General features: G+C 48.0%; 1 protein-coding gene across 1 annotated transcript; it reads right to left on the reverse strand.

Annotated features, from left to right (window-relative positions):
• Window positions 1-567: 567 nt before the first annotated feature.
• On the reverse strand, window positions 568-14,739 carry LOC144153307 (uncharacterized). The gene is made up of 10 exons (XM_077684957.1): window positions 14,646-14,739; window positions 14,338-14,367; window positions 13,411-13,452; window positions 12,085-12,189; window positions 10,331-10,545; window positions 8,030-8,133; window positions 6,872-6,965; window positions 4,172-4,354; window positions 3,330-3,452; window positions 568-687 (listed from the first exon to the last, which is right to left on the reverse strand). The coding sequence occupies exons 1-10, from the start codon at window positions 14,737-14,739 to the stop codon at window positions 568-570; spliced, it is 1,110 nt and encodes a 369-aa protein (XP_077541083.1).
• Between the last annotated feature and the right edge of the window lie 9,884 nt (window positions 14,740-24,623).

Below are 24,623 nucleotides of genomic sequence, written 5' to 3' on the forward strand. Positions count from 1 at the left end.
TCGTTCAAAGTTCCCGCCAACCGCTTTCCGTGCTCTCGACTGCATTATATGCCCCTTGCCGAGTTGTTACGGACACTATGATACGTGTATAGGGACCTGATTTTCATCACACCCACTGACATGTTTTCTGTGGCATTTTTTATTATTATTCAAGAGACGAATTGACAAACCACAATTTAACACGTTTAGAAATTTACCCTAAAATGTCCGCAAATTCGGTATTGTTTGTCGCACCTGCCGTGTGCGCACTCGGCGCTGTGATTTTGGCCATGAAGAGTGGGGCGTGCTCCCCGTGAGATTACCGCATTCACTTGCGTATAGCAGGACAGATAACGCCTGCTCTCATTTGATCGACAAATAAGCTGCCTTTCAATCTACCTCGTGTAATGTGTGAAAACATTGCGTTCGTCAAATCATGCGAATTTCGCAGATGGGAAACTATAACATAGAGATTGCATGTGGCAGAAAAATAATTATGGCTGAAACATGAAGCCGACGGCGAATGCACAGACGAATGAAGCGGCGTGCCGATGGCATGAACGGTGGCGACGCAAAAGAGCGGCTGTTCTACGACAGCAGATCCCTAATTCGCTTGAGAAGAACGTGCTTCTCGCCGCAGTGACCGTCCCTGTCGTCTGCTTCCACGTCGAAGACCGCCAGACCACGGATCGAGCCTTTAAAGCCGAGCTGCAGCCAGAGCGATAAGGACGTTATTACTTAGAAACTGATCTGGAAAAAAAGAAACTCAAGTATCTGATACATACGCACAGACAGTGGCGCAAGCACTTTTATTACGAGAGGGGGAATAGACAAAAAGGAAAAGGAAAGCATGGAAGGAGACAAAAGTGAAAATGAAACCAAAAATTGCAGCATCTCCACTCCCTGGATGATGGCAAAGGTGCGGAGTACGGGAACTCGAAATGACATCCAAGTTGCGCCCCGAGTGACATTCCATTAAGGCCCCGACCGTCATTAGATTTGAGCCGTGAGTTGCTCCTTGATTATTTCCTAAAAACAGCTGCAGCTCACGGCTCAAACAGAATTTCGTTTGATTTTCGCTTGATGGTGGTGTGCGCACGGATGAACCCGGACGGACATTGGCAGGTCCTCAGGTACTCCGCACCGTTACAGGCGAGGGAGTAAGCCTCTTGACTCTAGGGTACTAACTCAGGGCCGTAGCCCAAATGGGTAAGACGACTGACTGTAAGGTCGTGTTCAGACAGTTGCCGCAACCTTTGTAATAATTTTACAGGATGACGTCATTTCACGTCTCAGCCAACCAAACTGCGTGACACGCCGTTTTTTACGTCCGTAGCTCACGATATGGCTGTTACGTCGGTAGTCTGAACATAGCCTCACTCTGTCTGGTCTACGACACACAGGCTCGAATCCTGCCGGTGCGTCTGCAATTTTTTGCGATTGTAAATGCTATGCGCACAGACGCGGACGGACATTCTGAGGTTCTAAGGTACTCCGCACATAAAACAAGAACAATACAAAGCCAAACCAAGAAATGTACACACACTTCGAAATGTACACACTCCCCATATCTTTCGGATTGAGGGCTGATTTACTGTTTGGTTAAACATGCCGAAGCTACACACGTGTATGAGGTGCGCCATATAGCAAAAGGCTCCGGATTAATTTTCACCACCTGGAAATTTTTAACTGGCGCCAAAATCTTGACACACGGGTGCTTTTCATTTTCGCCTCCATTATAAAAACCACCACAGCGGCCAGCATCGAACCCCTGTTTTTGGGCCCATCAGCACAACGCCATAGCACTGAGACACCGCGGTAGCTAAAAAATGGCTGATCTTCGTGGCGAGAGTACGCAGCGAAGCCGCACGGGCCTGGTGCGCAGCTCATCCACAAAAGAATTATCGGTAGCCGTTAATTGTTGACAGGTATAACCAATTTCCTCTTGCATTACACCTACCCAGGGTTCAACGTTTCGGTTGGAGGGAGCTCTGCCATTTCGGCAGCCGCTTGCCTCCCATGCGAATGCGAGTACCCAGGGCGATAATACTGTTCGGGACCCTAGCATACCCTTAATGATTCTGTCAAATTCCTCTCTACTTAAAATAAATCTATAAAACAAAGACAGTAGGTCTAGGTTTACAAGGGGAACAACAAAGCTAGAAAGGCGTAGCTTGTGCTCCCTTTTTGACTTCCTTCGAGCAGCTTCGGCGACCACGTCGGAAGAAGAAAGAATGTAAATTATTATTGAGGCGCCGTCATCCTCAACAACAGCAAATTTTACTTGGCTGACTTCTCGCGTTTTTTGACATGCTAAGTATTAAACTTTTTTACTGTTTTCGAGCATACCACTATTCATCGGTGAAAGAATTAATGCGCTGTATTTGTGGCCAGGTTTGGTAGAAAGGGTGAAAAAAATTCAAGTTGAGGGTAACTGATATAGGGTGGGTTTATATACGTGAAGGCGATTAAATACAAATAGATAGCGAAGTATATTCCTGTATAATTTCAGGATTGTCTGAAATCCTTCTTGCAGAAAAAATTTTGTAACTCAGTTAACATGTCTCTCCGGTTCATGTTTCCAATCTTCAGACATGAAAGGGTACGTTCTCATTGACCCAAGCGCGTATTCCAACTTTGTGACGTAGGAGGGGACGTGCCAATGGGATTTTATGGTTTTCTTTGCATGGGCCGTTTGATACTAGAAGGAATTCGGTACATCTGGCTGTCATACTATTATTGGAACTGCACGTGCCAACCCTAGTTAAAGCTTAAACGGTGCTGATAACGACCGTGTTCATTTTGGTCTAAATGCGAGCATGTGCACTACATACGGCATGGTATAATTCAGGCCATCTAAATAATTTGTCATCGATTGGATATTGTATAATGAAGCCTTCCAGAACGACGTTTGTTCCCATTCTCAGTTGTAGGCGGACGCATATCTTCTCTGGTACATACCATTTAGTCTTTCGTAATTGATTGATTGATTGTAGGGTTTAACGCGCCGACGCAACGCAGGCGATGAGGCGCGCCGTAGTGGAGGGCTCCGGATTAATTTTGACCACCTGGGGATCTTTAACGTGCGCCGAAATCTCGAACACACGGGCGTTTTTGCTTTTCGCCTCCATCAGAAAAGCGGCCGCCGCGGCCGGGAATCGAACCCGCGACCTCGTGCTCAGCAGCGCAACGCCTTAGCCACTGAGCCACCGCGGCGTGTAGTCTTTCGTAATTGAAACCGCATTAGAGGCCACATACCTCAACCGCGACTAAACCCGTCAATATTTGTTTACGCCAGTTGTTCGCCCTTAACCAGCTTGGGGCTTAAATATCTCCTGAAAGCGACTCACGATCCAGTCCCCGGAGAAAGGGGCGAAGGCGGAGGCCCATTCGATGCCTTTGTTGGCCTCGGTGCAGTCCGTGTGCAGGTTGGCACGCGCATTCCACCTTCCAGACATGATCAGCTGGCACATCTGCGAGGAGCAGAGGCGAGATTTGCAGTGGCTGCAGGCTCGGATTTTTTCTGACCGAGATTTAAGCTTCCTAACGTAGACATGTTGGAGGAGTAGTAGTATTAGTACGTTGATAATAATGGCTTAAGGGCATCCGTGGGCACAAAGCGCAAAAACTATTATGTTGTCATTCAGTCTGTTTGTGGCAAAATATGTATGGACAGAAAGAGTATGTCGTTACTAAAAGTGATGTATATATGGGTGTAGGGGGCCCTTTATCTAATACGTGGAGATGATCATAATGAAGAATCAAATTAGAGTAATTAAATTGTGAAGAGCAGCAGATGCCATGCATTCACATGTAAATATGCCCAACACCGTCAAACAACCCCGTCCCCCCCTCTCTCTCGGAACAGCCGACGTGCACATGCGACGTGTACGATGCTAAAAAGCAGTGTTACAGAAACGTGCAACATGACGCGGGTGTATATGTTCTTGCGCGATATATGGGCAAAATTGGGGTTTTGTTACAATGCGTTGTCTCCCTTAAAGCTGGTAATTGAGCAACAACCCCTCCCCTTCCAGAAGTTTCTACTAACGTATGGACGCCTAGGGTTAAAAAAGTTTGTGAAAATTAACTGTGAATGTCCCGTCGCGCTACCCGCGAAGAAGGGAGAGAAGCCATTGGTTGGTAAGCGCACAGCACAAAAAGGCATGTCACACCGTGATAGGGTACTCACATTCGCGTAGGGCATGAACCCCTGAAACTTGGCCGACGCGAAGGTGACGCTGGCGTTGGGTCCGGGCTCCTGGTCCAGCACAAAATGCGCGCCAAGGAGGCTGACGCTGAAGAACAGGCGAGACAGGCCCTGGCGCCGACGATGGGACCCTAGCGCCGCGTGTGTCCGGTTCAGGACCTGCTCCTGCACCGTGGTCAGCCAGCAAGTTTTACCACCTTATATCCCGAGTATGAAAATAACTAAACTGTGCCTTGGGGCGAAAACACAAGGGAATAGAAAAAAATGTTTAGCACTTAAAAAACAAAGTGTATCATGTACAGTAAAAGCATTATGAGAGTAAACACGGGAGGGAGCGAGTGCCTCTTAGTAGAACGAGAGCGCTCTAGCTACGGCCTCGCGCACCAGCGTAGTTTGTTCGTTCGGCGGACCCACTCCTTGATATTGCTCGATTGTGAAGTTGTTTACAGCAGCGGTTAAGTCACGATATCTGGAAGTGATTTCGGAGAGCACGCGTGGAGATGAGGTGAGTTTGATCAACCAGGAAAAGGCAGAGAACCTTGTCGAATGAGGGATTATAGCTGTTCAATAGGGTCGTAAAAAGGGCCTTACCATAGGGTATTCAGATTTTGAGATGTCGTGACGTAATTAGCGCAGCAGGAAATCGCGCCATCAAGCGTAAACAGGCAGTCGGTCCGCAGAACGTACAAACTATGAAAGTGCGCCAGCTTCTCGCCAGAGCAGTCTGCACTAAGATTGATATATTTATTTATTCATTTATTTTATTTATTTGCTCATTGATTTATTTATTTTTATTTATTTATTTATTTATTTATTTTTATTTATTTGTTTGTTTTTTTATTGGGAGCTTTAACGCACTGACGCTACACACACGATAAGGCGCGTCGTAGTGGAGGGCTTCGCATTATTTCTGGCCGCATGGGGATCTCTAATGTTTGCCGAAATCTTGAACATCCACTTCGAATCGGCGAAAGAGGCTCCCGGGAGTGCTGTGACTGCAACGTAGTTCGATTCCACTCCGCGGTGTATTTGATCGCTCCCGGGTTGTGCGCAAATTGATACGCTTGTTGAATGACCTTCAAACAATTCGGAAAATTATTTGCCTTGTATCCCGTCAGTGGTCGGTATAAGTTTAACAATGTTACGTTGAAAACCAGCCAATCAGAGCTGACACCACAGTGTAGAAAGGCCCGTTATTGTCATGTGCCTTCATTTCAAGTTCCGGTAGTTTAAAAAACATCTGGTTAGTATTAGTAACGGAAGAATATCTCTGCTTTGGGGAACATTACGGCACTAGATAAATTACGATGTCAGTAGCTTATAGCAAGATGCGCGTATGCCACAGTTGACACTTGTCCCGCTGCCAGCACGAGGACCACACCCAAACACGTCCGATGCTTAAGTATGCAGCCATTATCTAAACAAAAGAAATTCGGTACCATTCGAACGGCCGAGCTCTTTAATATTGAGCTCGGTCCGGTGGCGTTAGCAAAAAATATTAAGAAAAGAACTCATCAGGCGCGAGGCGCTGTGCACCTCGCCTATCTATACGTAACTGCGCCGTGTCGGCGAAACAGCGCATCGTGTCTCCATCGATTTCAGTGCAAAAAATTGTGGTTCCGCCAGAGAGTTATGTAACTCCCTAGGAAGAACAAACGCAGAGCGACCCCACAACACACCCTAGCCTAGCAAGAATACCGCCAAACCTAACAAAACTCAGAAAACCCTGGCAAAACTTATCAAAACCGGAGAAAGCTATACGTCGACCCCCATCTCGGCTGTTTCTTCATCTCTGCACCACTAGTGCAAGCTCGCCGCGCTAATCCAGTACTCAGGCGTCAGCGTGTCGTCTGCTACGAGCGTGCTGCCGGCGCTAAAAAGGCAAATGACTTTGCCAGTGGCCATGAACTGCTATTATAAATTCCGCAATAATTAATAAATAAAAACTGCAGTAATTAATAAACTTGTAAACTTTGAATTGTTTGTGAATACCGTAAATTGGCGCTTTGTGGTATGTCTGTGGAGACTTGGTTCTTTTGGCGATTTGTTCATCCCTGATACATTGCAGCTGCGACATCCTGTGCGTTTCTGTTCAATAGATCGGCCTTTTTTTTTCGCCACACGTCCACGTCTTTCCGTAAATAAAGCACGTCGTTGCTTTCCCCCAGTTGCCAAAATTGAGACTTCTCCGCTCGTAATCACCCTGTACAAGTGTCATCTTTAGCTGTTTGAGCTCTTTATCTACGACCACCGCAACGATCGTTGCTATATAAATACCGCACGCTCGGGTTCTTAAAAAATAAGGATTGCTGATGTTGGTAATATCAGATAGCTTGGACCAAGGTTAAAGAAACATATTATTTGTGTCTCCGTGGTGCCCTAAGCGGACGCAACGATTCATTTTCTATTTCAATAATTTGTCACCAAATTGTTCTCTGCGTCATCTTATCTTTTGTGTTTTGAAATTGGTCATGAATTAGATATACGAAAGATTACTTTATAATGCTCATTTCTTTATTTGTAATGGCTAGATTGGTAAAATTACTCGTCATACGTACTCTGTATTGTCGGTTATTTCTACTCTCTATCAGACACTTGGCTGGAATATACTCAGAAGGAGTTGAAGCTTGTGAATGAACGAAACTAACAGCAGCACGCACGCTCCCTCTCACTTATACTCACGATTCCAAAGATGGGGTCCTGGTAAGGGGCAGGACAACTGGCCCGTCGAAGGTCGCTAGTCAGATGCGTCCTCTGTATCAGGTACAAGCCCCTCCTGCGTAGCAAAAGACATTTACCAACCCAATATCCTCCGCTGAAGCCACCCTCGTACCCACTGCAAGTATGTCCGCTACAAATCTCCCCCACGCCCGCAGAAACGTACAGCTGGCGACACCTACAAACTGATACCTTTTGCTATATTGTACACAACGTCCCGCATTGATCCTATCCTCGCACAGGTATGTCAACCATGTTACACCCCTCTAGCCACTTTACACATTGGCATTGAATGCCCGCACTCTCCACTTTTACCAACCCCGCTAACCACAATCCCTTTCCGTGAACAGTGGGAGAGCATGCTTCGAACAGCGCTAGCAAGACGGAGAAAAAGAAAGAAGGCCGTCTTGTTGGCGTTGTTCAAAGAATGCAGCCCTTCGAAGCAGCTCGGCTTTCTCTTCTACATCAGCTCCGACCATGACGATCAAAATGTTCTGGTAGACCACGCGGTAACGGCAGCGTCTCCTGGACCCTTGAGGCTGTACGCAGTTGGGCTAGAAAAGTTTTACATTTCCTTTCCGCTTGATTGCATAATGCTCTGAATAGAAATTTGCGAAATAGCGTTTGTTTGCCTCCACTAGACGTCGCTGCCGTATAATCGAAATGAAAAGGAAAAAAATGTGTGAAACACAGGTGAAAATGTAAATAAGAACGCTAAGACATGCAGAGGTGTCAATAAGATCATAAATATTACCACCGACAAGGATATGAGACGAAAGTTAGCAAGCCTTGCCGTTATCTCCTGCGATCACGAATTTAGTCCACAATGTGAACATTCATATTCGTTCTGGGGCGTTCGAATTTAGTGTTGTTGCTCAATGTACACCGAGACAGCGGAGGATGCTCAAGGACCTCGTGGAAGGGCCGGGCCGGCATGGTTGATACACGGAGCATGGCGACGAGGGGAGATGGATAAGGCACGGGCTATAGACGTGATTGGGATAATTTCGGGGTGCTCGGCAAGTAGGGAGGCTGAAAGGGTGATTGACCACTCACTGGATACCCCCACTGTGTGAAGAAATGCAGGCGCCCAAGGTTGAAAAGCCGTGACAGGCAACGTACGTGGTGAGCAGGGCGTCGAGGTCATACTGCGCGAAGAGCGCGTTCGACTCCGGAAGCACAAGCGTGAAAGACTTGCCCATGCGGCCCAGTTGGCGGTGGCTCATCTGCACATGCGCCGCACGTGACGGTGTGTACTACATCCTTACCATTCCCACCACCAAAATCAACATCAACAATTACAGGTTCTACATGCCTCTCACAGGACGGGGCCGTCGCCCAAATGCTTCCAACACCCTTCGTCGAACATTTTGCGAATTTTCTGACAGCTTGCAGATGACGATTTTCGTTTGTATTTCTAGTACATCAAACCTACCCTGAATTTTTTCTAGACGTGTTTGTTAAACATTACTTTCCATTTCTTTCTGTTCATCTTTAATACTACAGGTTTTCCCCCTCAAATTAATCCAATCGTCATACAATTTAATCCTAGCGCCAGCCAATTTAATCCACCTGCCATCTAATTTAATCCAAACGCCATCCAATTTAATCCAGGTGCCAGTGAATTTAATTCAAGTGCCAACCAATTTAATCCAGCATACAGAAGGTTGTTAAGGGCTCTTTTGTGCGGAATTAAGCGCAGCTATGAGATGCGCGTCGTGTGATGAAAACGTGGCGTTTCTTGATGCCTTACGTGAAAAATATCATATGCGCGCAGCCTAATGAACATTTACTAACACGCGCAGACCGTTGCTGTGAGCTGATCGCCTGCGAGATCGCCTTCGATAACACACGCCAGAAGTATCGTCTGATCTCGCGTAACAATGCCTTCAAAAGCTCCTTTCGTAAAGACACGTTACTTAAACGCTCTTTGCATTCTGATTTTCAATACTTGAATGCTTCTCTGCAACGTTAAGCAATATTTCCGAAGTATAATATCGTATGCGAGATGCATAAATATCGCCTACTGGCGACAGAAGTGTCGTCTGCTCGCGTGAAAATATGCCGGCAAATCTTTTGGGGTAACAATACGCGAGCAGACGATACTTCTGAAGATCTCGCAGACGATCACCACACGCCACCAACGTATTAAACGAGGCCACTCTCCTGGTCTGCGGGTGTTACTAAATGTCCATTAAGCTGCGCGCATACGATATTTTGCAGATCTGGCATCAAGGAACACCACGTTTTCATCGCACCCCGCGCATCCAAGCCCGCAAAGCCGCGCCTAATTCTGCACAAAACAGCCCTTAACAACCTTCTGAGAGCTGGATTAAATTGGTTGGCACTTGGGTTAAATTCGCTGGCGCTTGGAATAAATTGTATGGCGATTGGATTAAATTCAGCGGGAAAACCTGTAGAACTGAAAGCTGTAAGTAGATTTGTTGAAGCATGTTCTGCCAGTCATATCCATGCTGACTCGATAAGACGATGCCATCGGGAAATCTGAAGTGGCTCAGGTGCCTCAACTGATCTGTGACGGCTGAGGGACGCACAAGGAAACAGCCCTGGGAACGATATCTCACGGGCGGTAGCTTTCGGCATCTTGCGCTGGACAGAGGCTGTCCCCAATGCGGCAGTACTAAGTATATAAATGCCCACGGTGAACAGGAGTCCTACGGTGTGCCCTAACTTCTCAGACCGAGCTTCTGGCTCCTGCATCCACCGCTTCTGGCAAACTGCAAACTGATTGGTGGCTTGCATAACGCTGTCAATTCGTAACACCAAGCGCAAATAGGGAACAATACCCGCAATGCGTGCATACGTTCCTCCTTCCCCTTTTTGGCGTAGTATGATTGGCCAACTTCCAGACCTTCAATCGACAGATTACGGTCTTTGTGTCTCGATGATGGGCCATGGATTATGCTCACCCCTCTTGTTTACATGACGTGATCACAGAATCTCTCGCACTAGAATACATTGGTGGTTTCGCCCGTTATTACTATCTCTTTTCTTAAAAATTCATACGTCGGGGGTTTAATATGCCGGGGCTCCGGTTCCGGCTAAATTTTGACCAACTGGGGATGTTTAATGTACGTTAAGATTACAACACACGGGCGTTCTCGCTTTTCCCCTCTATATGAAAAGCGGTCACCGTGCCCGGGTTCGAACCTGCGTCGGTGCCTCTGTTCTCATCTACGGCAGGGTGCTGATGTCCAGGCTCTTTGAATTTAACGAAAGATGGCAGGGCGGGTGCTTTAAGTAGCACACAACTAATGACACTCGAGCAACAAGCATGTGTGCATGGGCGCCTCTGTTCGGAAGACAAGATGCTGCGCAGGAGACCGAAGGGAGCGTGTAGCGGTGTCATGCTGCCGCGTATTTGAGACTGGCAGAAGGCATCGCCGTACAGGGGCGCCTCACCTCGGCGAGACGTGTGACGAGTTCAGGAGCGGCGCCGCTGACGGCGTAGCCCAACTCGAGCACAAGGCCGTCCAAATGGTGCGTTGCCAGCCAACGAGCGGAGCGCATGGCAAAGCCCTCGGTGGTCCCCTGCGGAGAATGGAGCAGCGATCGCAGGGCCTCCCTGGTCGCAGAGGGCGCCGAAACGTTGCTGCCGGCGTTGGCTGGAGGCGTCTCTGCGCAAAACGGACCGAAGAAAATCTGGGGGGGGGGGGATTTCGCCTGGTGCAAAAAACACGTCATGTGGCAACATTGGTAGAAAAGGTTTAAAGCGCGTTGAGATCGTACTCGACATCACTTCAGGTACGGAGTTACGTGGTGCTTAAGCGGCAAAGTGTGCTTTTGAGCGCACGTTTGAGCTCACGTTGAGCTCAAGTGTACGATTGCTGGAATCATCTTGAACTGAGGACAAACAACAAAATATAGCCCAACTTTCCTAACTAGATGTCTCAAACGCTGATGTTAACAGCGAAGCCGCCTGGCCTTTCCTAGAGCTTGTCAAAGCCACAAGATCGATTCCTGATCTCGGCAATTGATTTTTCCCGTTTTCTACGGCTCACGCCATATACTCTAAGCTTTTGTTACTTTTGAACTAGAAACACTGCCGCGAGGGTGCGCCCCAAGCGCTTTCGGTATTTTCACGGCGTATTTTTTTGTTTGCTCTCACAAAAATCAAGTATACGTGTCCAAGAATAATGCAAAGATCACTTATGTATTCATCTCTTGCTTAAAATGCGCTTATTCTTTTCTTTTCGCTCAACAATGTTGTCAAGTACAAACATTACCCCCCGATTTAGTAGTTGAGGAAATCTTTGCCTAAGTAACAGTCTTCTTCAAAGTTTCATTTCACTCGCTGTATGTGTCCTTGATGCTTGCTCTCCCCATCGGCGGTTACGCTCTCTCCACTTCGCTGCGCAAGAGTTTCCAAGCTTCGTACCATAAAGGGCCGACCAAACCCAATTTCGCTGTTTAGATACTCACCCAGTATGTGCTAGCTTCACTGCAAATTACGTTGAAGGGTAACAGGGTTCTGCCTCCCCGCCCCTGTTTCTCAGCTTCACCACACCTTTCTTCTCACTCCTGCCAGGAGGAGTACAATGCAGGTACTGGAGTTTAGCCAGTAGTGTAGCATGTCAAGCTACCTCCGCTCGGATAGCGTGTGTAAAGCGATGAACACAAAACACGCAATTTAGATACCGCAGTTAGGGGTTGGAATTGCGGGGAATGATGTTTGTTTTTTCGTGGATCAGTTTGGTGAAAACCTATGACGTTGAGTGTGCTTAGGTTAAACAGACGCGTGGACGTTCGTGCATATGTTAAACGTTTCGAAGAGAATTCTGTAAACGACTTTTCTAGTGTGGTTAAGCTGCTGCGTTTGTGATTCCATCCACGTCAATTTAAATGGTAGTTTTAGAAGACGGAGTCCATCACAACTCTCATGCATAAGGAGCCGAATGAACCACCATTGCTTCTTACGAGGGTGGGTCGTATCCTGCTCTCATTTCAGCTCATCATGTTAGTTGTCTCGATGATGATGACGACAACAACAGTAGGATAGTGATGGTGCGGATGCTCCTGCATACGAGCGTACATACCCTTGCTTGCTAAAAGCGTGCATCGTAGCATGTGACAACGCAGTAAGAAGCAGAACACGTGTAATGGCGTTAACTTTAGTACAACCGAGCCGCGCGACAGCAGTCATCGCACGGTCATACCTGACGTTGGCGGCTGATGCTGGCTGCCAGCAACGTGAATGTGAACTTCTAGCAGGGGGTCCACATCTCGCCGCGCCGCCAGGCGCCGGAGGTCCTCCTCGTTCGCTGTCATGGACAACTACTGAGTTTATACACGTACAATTTATTTGCGGAGCTTTCTTGCATCATAAACATTTACCATCTGCACAAGCACATATTATTAGACGCTTTCCATGCATAATGAGGGCCTTACAAGATATAAGCCCATCTACTTCTGTAAACTCACAGGGCTGGTTGACGTCGATGCTGGCCTGACCATCTCGCCAGACAAGCCTAACCCCCTGGTAGACGAGGGCCGAGCATAGTCCCCTGGGCGCGATGCTGGCCCGGGTCGGGGCGCTGCTGCTGCTGCTGCTGCCCTTCCTGCCAGAGCCCGCGGGGGTGCGTCGCCGTGGGTCGAGGCGGCCGAGAAAGCACCACAGCCGGGGCCTGGGTCCAGTGACTCCGTCCTCGACCACGTCGTCTCGGTCATCGCTGTACTCGGGGCCTGGCAGGAGTGCCATGGCTTCGCCTTTCCGAAACGAGGCCGCCCACCGGGTTGGTGGTGTGGGAGCCGTACGCAAGCCGCTGGCCTTCTCACTTGACTACATCTTATGAGCACTAAGGGGGTTGCTGACCTCCTGCCATTGTTATATGGGCCGTGCAGACAAAATACCTGTTTGGTTCATTAAAAAACTGCTTTGTCCCGATAACGACGATGCTTACTTTATCGAAAACTTTAAACAGTGGCCTTGGTATTGAGCAGAACAGATTAGGCAGTAGGTTTCCCCACCCATTTTCGAGCCACTTTTCTCTGACGTCACCCATTTTTGTTTGTACGGTCGGCAGCCTGAGCCACCGCCATGAACCATCTCCGGGAGACTGTAGTGGCGCCTGTAGGTTATGTTCTTCGTACTACGTGAGTGCTAACGGGCAGTTATCATAGTGATAATTATGTTGTTATCGGTGGCCCATGCTACGTAACACTAGTGCGAAATTGGAAAGTTATTCATTACATCTCGAAGTTTTTTTAGTTTAAACAAACGTCTTTCGTGGCTACAATAGAGCTGATTGAGTTACCGAAGGTTTGTTCTTTCAAACTGCACAAACTTAAATTTTTTTCTATTATTGCCTGTTTAAGCTATTGCAGTGTAATGGAACCACGGAGCTTCCAGGTGTGAACACTTTGCTGTTTTGTTTTTGCCTGGCGAAAAATATTTCGTGGCGAACAGTTTACTACCTAACCGGAACTCCGGCTTATCTAATTATATTTTAGAGCAAACAGAAACGGGTAGAATAGTGACGTACCGTCGTCTTCTGTGAGGAAGGCGCTTAGATTCCCGAAATCTCCTGAAAGGAGAAAAAGAATGATGGAAGCTGGCCTTAAATACGCACAGAATACGCTTCACAGAAGGCTTACTCCTAATATGTATGTGTCAGTACATGAAACAAGTGTGCAGCTCACCATATCATCAATAGTAAAAAAAAACTGATTAGGGTTCACACCGGAGGGCCATAATTCAATAAATGTAAACATAACCTCCTCGGACAAATATCATTTTTTTTATTTAAACCATTCGATGAAAATTGTATTTAATTATACAGGTGAACGGCTGTCAAAATCAGAGCATATTTGAATTGTATCTTACAAGGTACCTGTGTTGCAATAGTTTCACAAATGTTTCGACGGTGAACTGTTCCTCAGTTTTAGCGTGTTATAATAATCAGTCTTTGAATGGTTTACTAAAATAAGGAATGACCACTACCTTTTGAGGACAATGCTGACACAAATTATGAACAGTTTATTTGAAAAGATAGGCATGGGCCTACAGCACCAAATACTTACTGTGAATGATATTCCAGGCTTCGTATTGCCACGTTGTATTTCGCTGCACCCCACCCACCCCTCTGAAATACATACTCGCCTCCCACGCCAAAAAATTATGGCTTTTCTTTTTTCACATAAATTTCAAACAGTCGCGTAAAATTAGTGTTTCCATCGGGCCCAGTTCGTTAAAGGTTGTTGTCGCAAGCACAAAACACACTGCTCTATGCTCGTGTTCGCGTTAACACAACGAAGACCGACCTCAAGTCACACAATGTTTAGAAGACAGTGGCAAACGCTGGTTATTCTCCCGTGTAGCGTGGCAATGCTCACCCAAGCATTTGTGCGAAAATACGCATTTCTATGTTGAAAAAGGTGAAAAATCACAAGAGCGGCAATACTTCGCTTACCAATGTGGTTGTTGGCAGCTCTTTCAGCAGCTGGCGAGAAAAAAAGTGAGATTAGGTCTATGCATTGAAACCTTTAACCCCTCACTAGTAGCAAATCAAGGTGGTTAACGCGTGAAATTAACAGGAAAAGAACTGGTGTTGTAGATTTCCGAAACCAGTTCTAGTAATTTGCCACAATATATTAAGCAATGCTGAATAAATGCAGACCCTCCTTTGCGTTGCTCCTGTCTACTTTACTGATACAGTCGATCCGCGGTTTGGCAAAATCGTACAATGAGTGCGAATTCGGCAGAAGAGGCACTCGTTACCTGCGAGTCGCGCGATGACCATGCGGTAGGTGTACGTGGTTCCCAGGGCAGCCACCGCCAGCAGGAGGAGCCCCGCGCATGCGCCCAGCACCATGACGGGCACCATCCACCACGAATTCACCCCGCCACGGGTGCTGTGGGGAAGGGTGAAGCCACGCGTCTCTCGGTTACTTTGTTTGGCCAGCTTGTTAAAGGGACACTGAAGTGAATTTCTCAAACCTCTGTTTTCTTTGCACGGCATACACGGGCTCAAATGAACACTTTTCAGCGTTTATTGGGTCTTTAAACCAGTATTTAATTGATAAAAGTCGGAAAGATAAATTTCATGCGACATTTGCGGCGGCCGCAAAAACTACAGCATAGTGACGCGTACTGCGAGGTTTTTGGCGATGTCGAAGATTGTTGTAGTTCGAACCAGTTTAGGTTTTGCTTCTGTGCAACATGCGTAATTGTCTGACATTATCGTTGGTTGGGCATTCGCGATATCTTTTCTTTTGGAATTGGCCTACCGCGCTTATGTTAATGTGTCGGCTGTATAATGAGTCAGATAGGCTTGCCAGCCCCGATTAGAGTCGTAACGTCCACTAGCCGAGGCGCATGCACTGGCTGAACGCCCTCCGCGTGATCGGAGACGCTCAACTTCGAGGTGCTTCGCCCCCACCTTTGGAACTAGGCTGGCTCGTTTCTGTGTAGTAAGAGGCAGTCGGCTGATAATTCGGCACTATGCCTGTAGGCCGTCGTTGCTGATGTCAACCCCACACCAACAAGAAGCTGCCAGCGCGCCAGTGTCAGTCTGCACGCAGTCTGCCAACTCGCCCGTGGAGCAATGAAGGCTCCTCCGTAAAATGGCCTCGACAAAAATGAATCAACATCAAAAGGGAAACGCCACATGGGGGATTCGAACCTGTACACTGCGACGCAGTACGAAGCGTACAAGCGTTGGCGAGAGTGAGTCACTGTACTGGTGGAGACGCCGCGCGACCGATGCGGCGGGTCGGCATGGGCGAGTGGTCAGCCGCGCTCCGATGGATGTCTCCTTGGCCATCTCACTATCCACCCTCGAACATAGCTCCCTCTCTCATTTATGTCGCTCTCTCTCTTTCTCTCTGTCGACGGATCAACGCTAGCCGTGTCGACGGAGCGACGAGAAATTTTTTTCTACATGTCTTATCCATTCCTCGCGCAATAAGAGGCTTATCCTTTGGTATGCGTGGAGGTGAGATTTCACAACCAATATTTTGTTCCTTGACCTCACATTAGCTGTCTGGGTGAATTTGCTGAACTGCCATTTCTGTTGGCAGCGTAGTTCCCTAGCGCGCTCGCTCCGCTCAAGGGCTCGTAGTTTTGTCTTGCGTACTGCTGATGGAAGTTTACAAAATTATGCACCTTGCAATACAATCGTCCCGCGCGCACCCTGGTTGCAACCGTGTCATCCCAGCACTGACACCAGTTGTTGCGACCGGGCGGGGGCACCCGATCCGATCTCCGTGGCCTCCGACATACGAGTGGTAGCGTGTATGATGCGAGCGACCAGCCGCTGTTGCAGGCGTGAAGAAGTCCAGAAGCAGTAGGCTAACGTAACTGTTTACTTCATATCGAGAGGTGAGCCGAAGCCAAAAAAACAATGCCCTGACGGGCGAGGTTACAATACAGGACTCGAGCAGAGCGACCGCATGGATTTGCTGCTCAGTCAGGAATGAATTTCAGCGCTTGGGCTGCTTCTATTGATACCCAAAAGCAGGAACGGTCAAAACGCCAAGTAGCAACACGCCACGAACGTCACAGACACACACAACGATCTATCCACAGTTCGTGTGTCATTGATGGCCTCGGCGCACGTGGAGTCCGAGAGAGGGGGGAGAGTGTCCTTGAAACATGGTGATACATGCCTCGCCGGGCCGGCAACCGTCGAAGTTTGAAGCGCGTTGAAAGCGAGGCGACTGGGCCGGGCATGTCGAGGCGTGACTCACCGACGTGCTGGCACCTGACGGCTGTGGCGCACGTGGTGGCTTCGCACGTGGTGGCTTCGCACGTGGTGGCTGATGCGGGAAAATACGGCGGCGTTGGCCAATTCGTAAGACCCTTCACATTCACCAAAAATCCGCAAAATATAAACTTTGCGTCGGTGGCCATCGGAGTGCACAAAAGATCAATGAAGCTACCTTGAATGATAGAATTCTAACGTATGCAAACAATAGTTGTTGATTCGACAGGATTTTCTCTTATAATACATTTTTAGCTGCTAACTTTACGAGGCTCCAATGTATCGAGACACAACTATGGAGGAATGAGCAGGACAAGCTTACCGGCGGTGTTTTTTTTTAGGGGGGGGGGGTATGGTGATGAGAAAAGGTTGTTCTCTTCCTCGCAGGTGGTATCAAGTTTTACTATGTTAATCCTCCAGCTAAACAAACGTTTTTCTGCTTCCAACTTCTGGTAGAGCGGTTTGTGCGGTTATCGTTAAGAGTATTCTGTTCTTTTTTCTGTTTTTAGCCTACTAATTATGTTTCAGTGGCTGTGTAACTGGCAAATAAGCATTACTTTTCTCCGGTCATTTGAGATGAAATTCGAATAAATAAATCTAAGGCAGCACGAAAAGAAACAAAATTTATTGACGTAGAGAGGCGTTCTTGCCGTGCTATTAAGCTATGGCCGTCCGTATAACGTCCCTGCAGGTAACGTCTGCGTATTTTTGATATGGTTGATTGAGTAAAACAATTTTACGAAAACATTGGATTGGTTGATTGATTGTAGGGTTTAACGCACCGACGCAACGCACGCGATGAGGCGCGCAGTAGTGGAAGGCTCTGGATTAATTTTGACCACCTGGGGATCTTTACGGGCGCTGAAATCTCCTACAGACGGACGTCTTTGCTCTTCGCCTCCATCGGAAAAGCGGCCGCCGAGGCCGGGAATCGAACCCGGGTACTCGTGCTCGGCAGCACACCTTAGCCACGTAACAAGGTGGAAATTTGGGCTGGTTGGTACATTTTTTGATGAGCGAAAAAACAGCGCGAAGAACGGGACAAGGAAGGACAAACGGACGAAGCGCTTCGTCCGTTTGTCCTTCCTTGTCCCGTTCTTCGCGCTGTTTTTTCGCTCATCAAAAAACTTAGCCACGTAGCCACCGCGGCAGGAACGAAATCATTGAAAAAATAGCTCCATTTATCCGGGTCTCCAAGAACAGGCTTCTTTTTGTATGCATTTCAAGATCATTAGTATTCGCGGCAAAAGGATGAAAGTTGATCGCGAAATCGAGGTAAAGTTTCGAGTGAATGGTAATAACTAGTCACAGAAACCTGTGCGGGAAATAGTTTGCTGCTTTTGTTGCACCTTCCTTCCCGTCTTTTTTTCAAATCTGTCTATCGCAACTTATCTTCAAATTTCTCCGACTTTTCAAAGCAAAGCTTTGTAACTACCAGCCCAGGGTTCTTGTCGCCACCGTCGGCGTTAACAGAAAGCTCCCGTGCACAAATAAGAGAAAATAGTTGTTACCGCCAAGAATCGAAGCTGGACCGAATAAATAAACAGTGAGTACCCGTTGTCGTACGAATTGAGCTACGAGAGCACGCGGAGACGGGGAAGACAGGCTGTACACACCGAGCACAACTGCGGGTTTACCCGATGCGTTCTCGCTGAACAACACGTGATTGCGTCACGCGACCTCTCGCGCTGCTGTGCGCTACACCCACGCTAGGTGTAGCGGCCGCGTGCGTGCTTTGCGCATGCACTAGGCATAGTAACAAGTGGCTACGAGTCGAGAGGCCTGTCAGCCGTGTTTTGCGCTGCAATATACGTGAGGGATGCCGTTAGCAACGACATCCAGACGCGTACGCTCGAAAGGTTGAGAGGTCGGACGTGGCGACGTGTGCACCGTCACTACAAGAGATAGCATCGCCATTTACACTGTCTACGTCGCGCCGAACACACCCAAGACCGAAATCGAATGTTTTATGCGAACGCACTGTACACCGATGACCACGCTACACCCATGATCGTCGTCGGTCACTAAATTCGACAATACGAAGCATGAAAACCAGTGGCTCGTACATTTTGTCCTCGGAAGAGTTTGGACTCGTGTGCAACGCCGATACCGAATAACCGACTACCAACCGTGGAACGCGCATTGACTTAACATTCACGAAGAATATAACTCCGGTGAAAACGTTAAGTCCGAGTGTGTATTACACAGATTATACGCCCCGAGCTTCGCGATCGCTGCGCTGCCTGCCAGCGCTTCTCCGCGGCGTTGACGGGATGTGCGACGCGTGGCTGATGGGGCTCGTGCAGTGTTTTAGTTCTGCTTGGCTTATTCTCGCCTTTCCGCTAAAAAAAACTTGTTAGGGTGACGTCCATAAGCGAAGAGTATGTTTAGGTCACTTAAAAAGCAGCTGCGTCTTCGTAGAGCACGCGATCGCCTGCAAGAGCTACCCAGGGACGCGGTCCTGCGGGCATCGTCGCCGCTCTTCCGGGCGTCGGCGACGATAGCAGCATATGACTCCTGTGACCTCCAAATACGTCACGCACAAATGAATTTTACTGTCGCCTCGTTTAGACCTGATACTGGCACAAGCGTGGACAAGAATGCGGATTCGTTTCGAATATACACGTCGCAGAAAAATATGTTTCGGGGTAATTTGATTATCCAATCCCGGACAATAACTTATGCCTGTTATAAGAATATAAACCATGCAAAAATTTTAAGTATATTCCAAGCCTGTACGCCGTTAAATATGTGCCCACACACGTCTTATACCAAGAACCAAGGCAATATAATATAAAACCACAGAAAAATACATGCTCTGCAAGTGCGGAAGAAATATAATAGCTCTAACGGAAATTAAAAAAAATACAGTGCAGCTTCTGACATGCTGAAAACGTTCGTCGAACCTTAAGCCAGGTAGGGCTCGCCAGACGAATTATACGCGAAATGCACTGCTATTTCGCAAGACATAGGTCGGGGGAAGTGGACGGGGACGCTGTGTACAAATGCGGAGCGGATCTAAGCAATTAACGTTTGAGTAATCACACACAAATCTCGCGTTCACTGTGGTTTTGTTTTTCGACTTCAACTAACAGCTGCTCGTTCGGCGGACGCATTTTTGGACGTATACAGGGTAGACAGTTCACAAGCGATGAAAGGTGTCGTTGGAAGAGTGTGGTATGTGATAAGGCCCACTGATTTCAGTTTCTCCTTTATTCTGCAGGCTCCGTGTGCCATGTGACGACATTTCGAAGAAGGGTTTATTCGCGGACGCCGATTGTATTCTATGCCCGTCTGCGCGCTGCTTGCAGGGGATATATGTAGCATATGAATGTTTGCGGGCGCTCACCTCACGACAAGACGACTCTGTCGTGTGCTGATCCCCGAGTATAATACTGCATTATCCGTCGTACTCATTATCGCCGGAAACTAGGGGGTTGTTTAATGCACGAGAGCAAAACAACAAATATTCACCTAAGCTGCTTGGAATGCTAAAACTAAATAAAAGTGTAAACTGGTTATACATTATATACCTTATATTTCCGTGGTCGGCAGCGCTCGCCCTGTGGCCGAGTGGTTTGGGGCGCCGGGAATGTCACGCAAGTATTTTGCAAGTCACAAGTTCGAATCCCCGCGGTTGTGCGGGTTTTTTTTTTTTCAGTTAACTTTTTCGTTTTTCGCCGATGTTTTCTATACTTGGTTCACCTTTTTTTGGGCCGCCACGTTCATTGCTCCACGAAGTAGTTCACAGAACGCGCGCAGGCTGGCACTGGCGCGCTAGCGAGTTCTCGTTGGCGTGCTGTTGCCATAAGCACCGACTGCTTGCGGGCAGTGGGCACAGGCCAGAATCAACAGACCCTTGGCCTGGTGCGAACACGCTTTTTACGATACAGGCATGAGTGAGGCAAGCTCCAAATATGGGGGAAAAGCTCCTGGCATTTGAGCGTCTGCGGGGACGCGGAGGGCGTTCATGCACTGCGTGGGCCTCGGCTAGTGAATGCTACGATTCCAAGCCGTCCTGGGAGGCTTATCTTATGCATTTTACAGCCGACAACACGGCAGAAGCGCGGTACGATGATTACTGAGATATTGAGAATGCCCATCCAACAACGCCATCGGTTGTGTTTTACAGAACCGAAACCGAAACTTGTTTGATTGCTAACATTGGGCATCGTCCAAGCACGGTGCCCCCTCCTTCCAACGTCACAGCCTTAGTCGGTGCGGCCGCAGCAAACCGCGCATGGTAGTTTTTCTTCTTTCGCGCTTTGTAAAATAATTACCGATTTGTCAACCGGATAAACGATGAAAAGTGTGCTAATTTGAGCCAGTCTACGCAGTGCAAGCAAAAACGGGAGCTTGACAAATTCACTTCAGTGTCCCTTTAACAGCAGAGCTGTTTATGCCGACACAAATCCGGCCGGCGTAGACAGAAAACCCTGTGCGCACGTGAGCGCGTCCTCATGGCGACCGCCCAGTATCGTCGAGGCGTGCGCGTGGGCTTGCGTCGCATGAGGATTGATTGATTGATTATAGGGTATAACGTGCCGACGCACCGCAGGCGATGAGGCGCGCCGGACTACCGATTAATTTTGACCAGCCCTTGCCTTCGTCGTCGTAGTCGAGTAGTGAACGGCGCGCCACGGGTCCGCCGCGACGCTATTCCTTCCCAATTCACGCTTGGATAAAGCCACCGGACGAGCTGACGAATATGTAGAGGTCTACCGAGGTGAGGACGCTCTACAAGAGGATATGACCGAAGTGGCTCAGGCGTCGGAAGACGACGACGAAAGGGATGACAACGGTTGCTACTGAATAAATTACTTTACGTACGTTAATGTTCTTTGCTTTCCAGTGCCGTCCAAAACAGCTTTGTAGTGCTGGGGTGGGTCCGGCAATTCCCTCTCTCCTGAAACCCGCTTTCAGTGTAAGGATAAGCTAGGTTGACACCCAGCTCTGCGGTTTTTCCAGCCTAGCGCCACTAGTGCAAGTTGCACCAATATTTTTCTGCGTTTCGTAATCATCATTTCTAAATACACAAAGTCCGCCCTGCTTCGTTCGTCCCTTCTATAAGCCCAGTGGCATGAATCGTATTCCAGTAGTTTCGCACAACTACTAAATTTATTTGCTCTCAGCCCTATTGTCGCTAGCATGAAGGAATGGAACAATAGGTATAACTGCGGATATGACGATTACGTTCTTACAACAACCGCATGAATAGGCCTAAGTTCTGCCGAGTGCCTTTGTCTATTTTATAACTTGGTCAAGCTTAGATTTTACCACGCAAGTTATGTACAGCTTAAGTAATTACCGGGCACCGGGCATGTCACCAAGGTTGAAAAATTCCCACATAGCCTTGTGGTATGCCTTTGAAGATTCCCCGAATGTGTGTTATTAAAAACATTGCCAGGTTTGTTGCTAAAAAAAATCTTCGTTGCATAGGTTCTTTGGGGTCAAATTCTTCGACATTCGGCGTAAGTCACCGTCGACGGGGACATTCCAACCAATGCTGTACATTTTTGAGCGTGACCATCATCAGCTCTTATACTGACCACGTGCGAATCGATCCACAATTACGCCGAAGATCAGCGCAATACATAATGAGTTCAGCGCCGAATGAGAAGAACATGCTCAAATTTGCTACTAATACACGTGCAAAATACATTAATCCTCAAGATAGTGTTAGAAAGTTGAACTTACCTTGAATCTGGAAAATAATTCGGGAACAGGCATTTTAAGCCGGTCCTATGCACGTAATGTGAAACAATTTCGAAATATGTGCAACAGGAGATAAGCTGTCTTTTTTATTATTATTCCCTTCGATGCTGTAAAAACAAAGCAAATGTGATGAAACAGCCCAGAAGCACTTACGTTCCTCCGACTGGGATTCTGCAAAATGAAACGTGACTATTACGAAAGAAGCCCGAAGTTTTTGTGCCAACAGGCATGCACGATCAAATAACGACAAACTAAACGCTATGCTGTCGGAAGTGGTCGAAAACACCCACCCACAAAAGCAAGCTTAAGGCTCCCGAACATCTAAGAACTCTATGACTACCGCCGTTAGAGTTCTTAGAATTCTAATGACAACTCTAGCCCTTTCGATATCTCTGACGTACCGTTACGTTTCCGCATTTCCCCTCCGTAGTGTCACTGACGTACCGGTACGTTCTCCATTGTGCGTTCAAAAATTCGCGCTATAGGGCAACGCTGGCGCGCCTGGACTGTTCACGCCATCTGCGGACTCTTTATAGTAGCTCGTGTTTTCACTCGCAAACTCTCATACGACGGTATATTGAAGAGTATGGAGTGACCACGCCCACCATTCGTTGTTGGCGGGCATGGTCTCTCCGCGCGCTGTACTCTGTCGGGATGAGTGATCATTCGGAACGCGTCAGATCCCGTACGGGTGCAAAGGTTGTCGCATCCGCAGCACGTTTCTAAGTTTTTTTTATGCTCTTTCCGCGTCTGCTACAGCGCGGCAGGTTAGCCCAGAGAGCCTTTTACTCTCCAATAGACGGAAACATGACTCAATTGCGGCTTTCACTCCCTCACCGTGCCCTCACTTGCCGCTGTGACCAGCAAACGAATTTGCTGTATCAATGTTGTATCCCTTTCTTATCCCATTCTTCCATCATGATTTGCCAACGCGTCATTTCTGTGCGTGTTGCGGGTTGCTGAAAGTGCTCCCTCCGTGCGCGCGGTTACTTTCGGATGGCGGATCGCGCGGGGCCTTCGACTGCGTACAGCAGCGATGGTTCTTCCTAGCGTCACTAAATAAAGACTTTTAGAGTATCGGCACTTTTTTCTCTCATTGTTATGTGCCGCCGGGATTTTCATTGGTTGGTCGGCCCCACGTGATATTTGTTTTCATATGGGCGCAGCCATTTTGTTTCTGGGCGCCTCTCCTCTTTCTCCCTCTCTGCTGCGCAGACGCTAGAGCGGCCGGTCACACTCTGCCCGTCACAATCGGTGGCGGTTTCGTTGGGAGAGATGGCAACACTGAAAGCCAGAAACAAAGTGGCCCCCAGGCGCTTCCGGGTGCACGAAGTGGCGGTACTCATAAGCCTAGCTTATTTAGTGGCGCTAGTTCTTCCCATTCCGATCCGAATACGAGCCGAGCTCGGATTCGCATTCTGAGCGTTTGTTATCAAAGGAAGGGATGTGAGTTCACAGCGTTAGGTTCTGATGTTGAAACGGTGGGCTGGTCGCCTAGGAAGCGTGCACAGCAAACCAAATACATGAGAGAAAGGCGATTTCTTACCCACGCTCTTTCTTTTCGACGCGTTATGTTACGGACGCTATCATAATCAAATAAATACCTATGCTCCTTCCTAATATTCCGGAAACCAAACCCACACTGGGGGTGCCTCACGACCAGAAACACGCGGCTGTGAACGGGCTAGAACTCTCCATAACTCCTTAGAAAACCTTAGAATTCTAACACTAACTACTATAACTCTAACTACCGCCATTTATGCAGGCAGAAAACAGCTGGGTTCGTGGAAAGACAATAAAATCGTCTTTGTTTTATCTTCTGTAACTGCCAATTTTTTAGTAAGAGTGACCCTGTGAAAGTAATACGGTGTACTTTCGGCTTCCTACCTCGAAAAAAACTGGACGCCACTCACTAACACTCGCACAGGAAAATATATTTTCCCTCGCGCACTCACTCGCACTCACCTCACTACGCGCCCTCCACCACTCGCACCCACTCGCACTCACGCTCACCATTCGTCGGGACAACTCGCACTCACTGGCGCTCACGCTCACCGCTCGCCATCACCAGTCACTCGCGCTCGCACTCACTACTCGTCGTCTTCCCTCACACGCGAGTGTGTGCAGCAGGCCCTCCATGACTCATGAAACGGAAGAGCATCAGTGCATTACGGCGTCACTAGTCCATCCAAATCATACTCCTACATCAACACGCCACCAGAGATTTAATTCTAGGGCGCCCCATATGAGGAGCTCAGTGACGACATATTTCCGAGGCT

This window comes from Haemaphysalis longicornis, unplaced genomic scaffold (genome assembly GCF_048455015.1).
Source record: "Haemaphysalis longicornis isolate Haplotype H1 unplaced genomic scaffold, Haemaphysalis longicornis Haplotype H1 scaffold_9, whole genome shotgun sequence".
Taxonomy (NCBI): Eukaryota; Metazoa; Arthropoda; class Arachnida; order Ixodida; family Ixodidae; genus Haemaphysalis; species Haemaphysalis longicornis.